The sequence below is a fragment of the Somniosus microcephalus genome, chromosome 20, assembly GCF_052327205.1.
Source record: "Somniosus microcephalus isolate GS21.2 chromosome 20, FLI_Smic_1.0, whole genome shotgun sequence".
NCBI lineage: Eukaryota > Metazoa > Chordata > Chondrichthyes > Squaliformes > Somniosidae > Somniosus > Somniosus microcephalus.
Genome location: NC_141006.1, coordinates 49,336,038 through 49,345,491, shown reverse-complemented (window position 1 = coordinate 49,345,491; position 9,454 = coordinate 49,336,038). Strand labels below are relative to the sequence as shown.

The following is a 9,454-nucleotide window of genomic DNA, read 5'->3' as shown; positions in this document are numbered from 1 at the left end:
GGTGGGTGGGGCTACTGCTCCACCCGCCTGCCTTTTGATGGTCTGGGCCTCCTTTAAATCGAACAAGCACGCTGTCAGTGCTATGCACCCTGCCTATAGGCAGCTCGCCATTTGAGAGGGTGGGAAATCTGACAGGGCAGAAGCTCATCATGGGCCTGCAGCAGCATCTTAAAGGGGAGGGCTGGAAGGGTCAGGCGCTAAACAGAGCAGCAGATTCCGGTGGCAGGACGTTTGATTAGCACACACAGCAGCAGGAAGCTGAACTTAATAAAGCCTTGAAGGCTCGAAACTCTCAAGACACTCAAGAAAATTGACTGCCAGACCTACTTCCACCTTTCCGTCACTGCAGTTAAGGATCCCTTTAAATAGTGCAGTACATGGCCACCTCCCTGGGTTGAGGAAGTAGGGGCAGCAGTTCTGATGATAGACACGGAAATGGCACTCGGGGCCCTGACAGTGTCAGTTGACCTCCATTCAAATATTTTAGTTAGGCCCCTGCATGTTTCCTATGGGACCGCTGGCCGTCTGAATGGGAATGGGCGGACTTCCAGCGGCTAGTTGCCATTTTTTGTCTCGTTACCACCCCTTTCCCCCACCCAAAAAAAAAAATGGGGCAGTAGTGAGACGAAAATCATCTCCAATGTCCCTTGGGCTGTGAGGTTTACGTGAGATGGAGGAACTCGGTGTCGGCTGTGTGTGCAGTGAGGCAGCACCTCCATTTGTCCCATTAAAAACCCTGGTGGGTAATCAGGAAGATGGATAATTGGCACACGGATAATGGTGATTATTACACTTCATAAAATGGAGCAACAAATGTAGATTAAAGTCAATATCCAAGCCTAAATATAAGTTTGTGCCAAGGAGATATTAAAGAGGACAATAAATGTTAACCATAATTTGATAAAGCTCTTAAAGGGGAAGTTGATTGGACGAGTGTGTCTGGATAACTGTGCATCCTATTAAGTCACTGCCCCTTGAAGATATAGGCGTGTCCAATATAATTTATCTAACAGCAGCTTTTTGCTTGTGACTGGGTAAAAGGAAACTGACAAATACTCCCGAGGACTTTATACTTATTCATTTTATTGACATATTTAATTGGTAGGAGAAAGTTCCCAAAATATTTAGAAAAATCATAATGTCTCAGAAGCTAGCTCCAAGCATCAGAATTAGCTTTCCTCTGCTGGCTCTGATTTTACAATGTACAATAATAGTGTCATTTGTATTATTTGCTGATTACCGTAAAGATAGTCCAAGAAATTACACCGCCACATACCCAGGTAAGTGTGCATAAAACTATTTCCCGTAGCATTTAAAATGTTAAGTGTGTGCTTTTTTAGATTAATGCTGTTAAATCCTTTCCACTGGGGAACGGCTTGTGACTAACCAGACTTACTTCACACAGGAGCTTTCATAACCGACAGACATAGGAAACCTTCAACAAGTCTGTCCAGGTTAGCTTTGGATTTAGTTGCCAGAAGTCAGAAGACAGGGCTCTAACATTTAGTTTTCCACCATCATTTAACCACTAACAGACTTTCAATACATGTAGCTCATTTTATTGGGCCTTGTATAATAGAAACTCAATAACGAAATTGTTCTCTGCATCTGTAGGTGCATTTGTAAAATTATTGCAAAACATATAGTAAACAGAGTCAAGAACAACTGTAAATTTTGTATAGACTGGGATGTTTACATCAGAAATACAGGAATAATTAAAGGAATCAGTTCATGTTGGCGAGGACAAAAAAAAGTAATTGTGAGTGTAAAATGGTGTTCCCCGTTTGATACACATGACCACTTTTTCATTGGCATTAGTGGATGAAGGAAAATTATAGTCCCAGGCTGAAGGCAACAAATTGCAGATGCAAAGATCGAGATCGACATTTCCTGAATTCCGGAATTGTCTGTAGAGGGTGCCACTCATTAGGGTGATTAATGCACTGATGTCCCAAGCTTATTTTTATGATAACATTAACAAAATGTAATTTTCTGCATATTTCTATTTCCACCTAATCCCTTCCCCCTTCACTTTTAAGTTATCTTCCCCCTGCTGTTAGGTTTCTCTGCACTTCACACTTGACTGACGTTCGGTAAGTGGTGTATCAAGGGGGCACGAGTGGCTCACCCTCCAATGTCTCCCTATTTGCTATGGGGAATAACCCATCATCAGTCTTCCCCTAATGTACGGCGAAAGTCATGAATTTGTCGTGTGCTGTATTATAGGTGGAAACTGTGTTTTTATTTGTTAGCTTGCACAGCTCACTGGAGCAATACTTCCTGCATCACCACATTGCTGTTTTTTCTTTATGTGTCTAACATTGAATGTTATATTAAAAAGTAGAGCCATATATCCCAGTCTAACAATAATTCTCAATTCACAATATTAATAAATAAGGAAAAGTACATTTTAAACTGATATACTGTTAATTTGTGAATTAAAATGTTACATTTGTGAAGTGCCTTGCGATGTTTCCGTGCATTAATTATTTAATCACCTTCAGTTTTATCAAAGTAAAAAAGAAATGTATATATTATTAAATAGAGTCAGTAGTGATTTTTAGTTACTAGAATTATTTATAAACTGGAACTCAAAGGTTAACTACAATAGGGCAAAACCCAGGAACCAAAACAATATAGTTCAACTAAGTTGTATTGTCCAGTAAATTTAAGTTAAAATATATGTTGTATGATGTGTTCTATGTGGCAACATGTCACTGACAAGCCAGGTCACTGTGGAATGTGGAATTTCCCCCTGTTATATTTCAAATATGATGGGGAAAAATTATGGAAATTAAAACAGGATTTAATGTGCTTGTATCTTTTTTTAAAAATTAAATGATGTCCAAAACCCAAATGTTAGCAGTTTGGTGGGTTTGTTTTGCTTGTTGATGCATAATTTGCTGTACATTACAACCTTACTTTAAAACAATTTTGTGAAAAGTTTTAAATGTTGTTCACCTGCAGGAGTATATCTTGTTACCAGGGGCCGGAAGCAACAAAGTTAAAGCACGCTTGTGAAAGTGTCTTACAACATAGGATGTAAATGGAGACTTTCGAGTGCCGTGTTTTGGCTGTTCTTCTGATGCAACATGTTTGGGCGAGGCTATAAACATCAGTAGTTCACAGCAGTAACTCCTAAGATATGATAAGACCAAACCACTAATTCCAGTGTCAAAATAACTGGGCGTTAAACTTTGACAATGCTGATAAGAGAAACCATTAACGGTCTCTTTTTAAAAGTCAATTTGGAATTCTATTTATCTTAATTTCGATTTTAAACTAAGAAACACAGTACAGAAAAAATTAGAAACCGTGAAAAAAGTATTAATTTTGTCAGAAGATACATGCAAATAATATTTTTCATCCATATGGTTACCGCCCCATTGAATGTTGATATTTACATTGTTTCACATTATTACTATTAAAGATTCGCAGTTACATAGCACCAAGTCACATTTCTTGGAAGCATCTCAGAGCACTTCACATGCAGGCAAACACAACAGCCAATTTGCACAAACAAGATCCAACAACGTGATGAGTGAGTTTGTTTTGATAGTGTTGGTTGAGGGAAGAATGTTGACCAGGACGCTGGGAGAACTCTCTACTCTACTTCAAATAGTGGCATTGGATCTTCAATATCCACCTGATCCACAGGATCGGGGAGGATTAACAACTCAAATTATTTACCATTGCAACAATTAACATTGGGGCTTGCAGTACGTTCAAGTCACAATAAAATACAGATACTGTATATACTGGTACCGATTTTAGTAGCGCCATTTACCGCCATCCACTTTTGTAGTGAAACCTGGGAACTGTATATAGCCAGGCGTTAAAGTAAATTTTGGTTACTACACCCCTATAAAGAAAGCACTTGTGGTTATATAGCACCTTTTACGACCTCAGGACGTCCCAAATTTACAACCAATTTTGAAGGGCAGTTCCTGTTGTACTGTAGGAAACCTATAGCGAAAGTGCAGATTTATAGCTGGCTTTGAAACAAAATTACAATTAATTGAAGTTGTTTCAAAGACAAATCGTAATTACTATAGTGGAAGTGGAGTAATATTGGAACACAACCAATAAAGCCATGTATCATTTTAGATTATGATTTAATTCTCTCCCAATGATTAAAGTTTCAGTTTTGACTGCACTCTCTTTTACCTTTATTTTCAACAATAGTATTTCAAGATGTCAATACAATGGTCTTTGTCGGCTTTGGCTTCCTGGCAACATTCCTCAGGAGATATGGGCACAGCGGCATTGCCTTTACTCTGCTCCTTGCAGCCTTTGCACTTCAGTGGGCCACACTCCTAGAAGGGTTGCTCTTTGACTTTGAGGACTCAAAGATACGAATAAGCCTGAGCAGGTAACAGTTTCTTTATACCTCATTAGAAATGACCTTAAACTCACTAGGCTGTATAGAATGCAGATACCTTTATTAATCCTGTGTTAATAGTTTTAGCTGATGCCCAAAGTGAAATATATTGAAATAGTAAATAATTGTGCCTGTTGTGGGATTACCTGAGAGTGCAGCAATTTTGGAGAGAAGTACAGTACCTCATCTTTCCCAGAGCTCCCTACAGCTTTGAGTTTCCTTTCACCAGGCCTTTGCATTCCTAGGAGATCAACTGTACTTAAGCGAGACAGGACTATAAATCTAGGTTGGTACTTGAGGGGCCATTGCTAACCAGGAAATGCTTACTTGAGACCTTGACAGATGCTAGGTTTAATGAGATATTTATGATTGCCGCTTTTGAAAAGAGTCGTATGCTGGATCAACAGAGACTGAAGTACAATAGAATCCTTATTAAAATGCCTTGAATAGTTCCTCCTCTTGCAAGTTGATCTTTATGGGCAATTGTGTAATACACTGGGAACAAGCTGTTGTACCACTGAGAGTATGTGTTCTGTATGATGTGTGAGGATAGAGTATAGTAGCTTCACTTTTTAGTATGATTGCAATTAACCTACATAATTAGTTTTTTAAAAGAAGAGATCATGTGATCTATAAACGTAGCGATTGCATTTGTATAGACTCTCATATTTTAAATTCAAGTTCCAAAACTGCCTGCCACTAAACTTCACTTGTCACAGTTAGGATGCTTTTGCTTTTTAATTTTAGCCAACTCCAAGGTAGAGAGCATTGGAATAGTAAATCATTCAACTTCCTGCTGAGGCAATGGCACTGCACATAACGTTGTTGCATCCATGATAGTTCATCCAATTAGACATATAGGCCTAGAAATTCAGTTAGGCCCCGCCAGCAGGCTAACGCCCAAAAGTTAGCGCTGCGCGCGGAGCCCGTTGCGACCGCCAGAAATTCACTTTTAGCGCCCCAATTCGGAACCGGGCACTGTTCCAGGGTGTGCCCGCCTCCGCTTGGGGCGTTGAAAGTGAATTTCAGCGCTCCAGCTGCCGCTGCCGATGCGGTGCGGCAGGCTGGGGTACTGCAGGCCTCCTCCTTCTCTTAAGGAGGAGCTGCCGGCAGCCGTGAGATCGCCGCTGGATTCTGGCAGCAAATGAGCCCAGCACCACGGAGAAGTGCCGGACTCACGGGAATCAGCCCCGGGTGGTGGAGGAGGCCGGGGAGGGAGGTGCGGGCAGGCGGCCGCCGAAAAAGCGGCCGGCCGCACCTCCACCTTAAAGCGCCCCAGTAGCGCAGCAGTATGGCCCCGTTTCACGAACGTTGTTTGCGGCCGCTGCAGAAGAGGCGGCCGCAACTAAATATGGGGTTTGGGCCGGAAGCGGGGCGGTACCGGGGCACTGCGCACACCGATGACGTCATCGGTGTCGGCGCAGCGCTACCGGCTACCGCCGCCATTACCACAGCGCTGAATATCAGCGCAACCTCTTATACTGGCGCAGAAACCCTCTTTAGGCGCCAACTGGGCGCAAAGCTTGCAGCGCCCAACTGAATTTCTAGGCCACAGCTCCCCATTACTGCTTATTTGGTTTGTAAAGCAAAGCTGTTAGTAAGGACCGAATGCTGAATGCTTTAAACTTGCAGCAGAAGAGCAGTTTAGAAACATAGAAACATAGAAGATAGGAGCAGGCGTAGGCCATTTGGCCCCTCGAGCCTGCTCCGCCATTCAATGAGATCATGGCTGATCATCCAAATTCAGTACCCTGTCCCTGCCTTCTCCCCATATCCCTTGATCCCTTTAGCCTTAAGAAATATATCTAACTCCTTCTTGAATATATTTAATGAATTGGCCTCCACTGCCTTCTGTGGTAGAGAATTCCACAGGTTTACTACTCTCTGGGTGAAGTAATTCCTCCTCATCTCTGTCCTAAATGGCTTATCCCTTATCCTTAGACTGTGACCCCTGGTTCTGGACTCCCCGGCCATTGGGAACATCCTTCCTGCATCCAGTCTATTTGGTCCTGTTAGAATTTTATAAGTTTCAATGAGATCCCCTCTCATTCTTCTAAACTTCATGTTTGGCTCACAGGACTTGGTTTAACTCATTAGCTGCACCCTGATCAGCAGAGTTGTTTCTTCTGCTATCGCACTCTGGGCTGTGATCAAGAAATCATGATGGCTAACATGGGAGAATTTATGTAACAAACCATCATCCCTCACCCTTCTTCATAAACCACTAATTCGACAATATGGACTGATGCCATTTATCATTACCTATGGTTGTTTTTTTTTAATTCATTGATGGGATGTGGGCGTCGCTGGCTAGGCCTGCATTTAGTGCCCATCCCTAATTGCCCTTGAGAAGATGGTGGTGAGCCGCCTTCTTGAACCGCTGCAGTCCATACGGTGTAGGTACACCCACAATGCTGTTAGGAAGGGAGTTCCAGGATTTTGGCCCAGCGACAGTGAAGGATCGGCGATACAGGTCCAAGTCAGGATGGTGTGTGGCTTGGAGGGGAACTTGTAGGTGGTGATGTTCATAGAGCTCAGATGCATGGCTCCACACAGTAGTGTGATGTGGTTTTGCTCTCCATTATAATCCATCGGGATGTCCGAGGAGGAGCTGAGTAGAGTTATGGCATTTCCCCACAAGCAAGGAAAGAAAAGCAGGGGATGAATCAGCCCTCACTGCTCCTGTATATATTACAATAGTAGACAGTTCAAAATCATTGTAGGCAAAGCACGAGCAGCAGGTCATTTACAAAATTTAGGTCAGGTAGTCATGTTTAGTGGAAGGAGAACAAGAGAGGAAAATAGAAATAAATATAGAGACAAAAATAAAAAGAATAATTGAGGTATAATATGAGCAGTAAGAAATCAGCATGTGCAAAGCTAGGAATTGGAATAGTTATGGCTGCTTAGGTATAAAGTGTAAAAATTAATACACTTCTATAAAAGTGCCAGAACTTCTGAGAGAAATTGCATTATTCCTTTGGGCTGATTTGCGTTTGTGTTCCTGCTAAACCTATACCTGCGTATAGTAAAAAACAGTATAACAGCAATCTGTGGTCTCAACCAGAAACACGTGACTAAATCTGGTAGCCTACAAGTGAATCCTTTGTACTGTAGTTGGAAGAGTCTCAAGCCTGCCGTTGAAGCTTGGTAAATTGGAATACTGCAATTTTAAGTTTTAAGCAGAATGGCAAAACTTAATCAGAGTTGGATGTCTGTGCAGAGAATTTAAAAGGAATGTTGTACATGGCGGGAGATCAAAGGATGCATACAATGTAGGGGATTACAGCGGTCAGACTAGACATAGCCTTGTGGCGCTGCTCCCTTTCAGTGCCTGTCTAGTCATTGTGGAATTGACAGCTGAATTCTACCAGGTGTGGCGAGGGGGCTACAGTTTAGTCTGTACTTTTGGGGATAAATTGGACATATATCAGAAAGAACTATTTACATATTGGACCTTGGTCTTAGACTGTGGGATATCCAATGGTCACGTTTATCTGCGTTCCCAAATATGTGAAGCTTTATATTGCATATTATACATTTCTTTTTTTCTGATTTTCTCTCGATATCTATATGATTTTTTTTTTGGTTTTGTTTCAATAAACTGTTCCGCGAAGAAGTAAATTCACCTTGTTATACACCACAAACAACAGGATTTCACAAAAGTAAAAATAATCCCAGTTGGTTGTGGTTGCTGTTGTTATTAGGGGCAGAATTAGCTCTGAACAAGGGTCCTAAAAAAACAAGTCAAACTGCAGCTTTGAAATGCTAATCTCACTACCATTGACTGTTAATATAACGGTGGTCTTAATGTTGGTGGTCAGAAAGTAAGAACAATAATTCCATATTTTATGAGTGATCATCATTTTACTGATGTTATCTTTCCTTAAAAAGATAGGGAAAAAGTTGAAAAAAATTGACTTGGCATTTGTACTGCAGCTGTCTGGGAGTGATGTCTGCCACTTGATGTCTGAGAGTGGTATCTGCCACCTGTTATGGACGGTCTCCAGACCCTTGTTATATTGCATCTGTCTGAGATCCCAGGCACTATTCAAGCACCTTTGAAATGCAGCATCACACTGGACTGGAGTTATACCACAGCTGATACAAACTAGAAGCGATGTAAGGAAGTATCACACCACTTCGCTTGAGTGTGCTTGGTATCAGATGAGCACCTGAATTATGCTGCCAATGTTTGCATAGATGTGCATAAGAAACTGCTCCACACTGATGCAAAAGCATGTAACTGCAGCCTAAAAAAATGAAACTGATAGTTAAATCTGATATTAAATGGCTGCCTGCATATTTACAGTGTTTAATTTCTACAGGTACATTTCCCAAGGCTCTGATACCACATTTCATGTTATCCCCAACTGGTTCCATTTGAATTTGGTTCATTCTTATGATTGCTTATCATAACTAACAGGACTTCTTGTTGTTTTTAGTATAATCCATGCGGACCTTAGTGCAGTATCTGCACTGGTCTCAATGGGAGCAGTCCTAGGAAACACCAGTCCTGTGCAGTTACTCCTGATGACCATTTTGGAGGTGACATGCTTCATTGTTAATAAATGGCTCCTGAAATTTTTGCTAGAGGTAAGCAAACAAGAGGGAAGGGAAAAATTGTATTTGGGAATTTTTTGATGTGGAGATTAATCACATTCAAGTGAAAAATTAGGAGGGCAAAATATGTCTATTATAAGCGCTCCTAAAAATGCTATGTCAGCTTTTTCTTATATCTACCATCGTTCTGGTACTATTTCTCTAAAGGCGATAACAGGGAGTATGAATTCATTTCCATATAAGTACTCACAAATGCATGGATTGTGATATTATCCACAGACTAATATACTTTCCAATTGTTTTTTCTGGTTTTCTCCCCTTACACCTCACCATTTTAAATTCATCCTGTGGTTCATCCATTCGATACTTCATCTAAGTGACCATACTTCATGTGCGAGTTCAGACAGTGAGCATTGGCAGGCTGATTGACTCTTGGGGCATCACAGTTGAGCTCAAAATCTGCCCTTACCTGAACTGTTTCAGACAAAGAGCATGGAAAAGTGGTCAGGA

The 9,454-nt window shown here is 41.3% G+C and overlaps 1 protein-coding gene across 1 annotated transcript in view; it reads left to right on the top strand.

The window, feature by feature from the left end:
- Nucleotides 1-1,014: 1,014 nt before the first annotated feature.
- The window catches only part of rhd (Rh blood group, D antigen), a 30,884-nt gene continuing 22,444 nt past the window's right edge, over nt 1,015-9,454 (top strand). Inside the window, exons 1-3 of the mRNA XM_085962648.1 lie at nt 1,015-1,280; nt 4,186-4,372; nt 8,827-8,977. Coding sequence (XP_085818774.1) covers nt 1,139-1,280; nt 4,186-4,372; nt 8,827-8,977 — 480 coding nt within the window. The 5' untranslated portion in view covers nt 1,015-1,138. The remainder of the gene's footprint in view (nt 1,281-4,185; nt 4,373-8,826; nt 8,978-9,454) is intronic.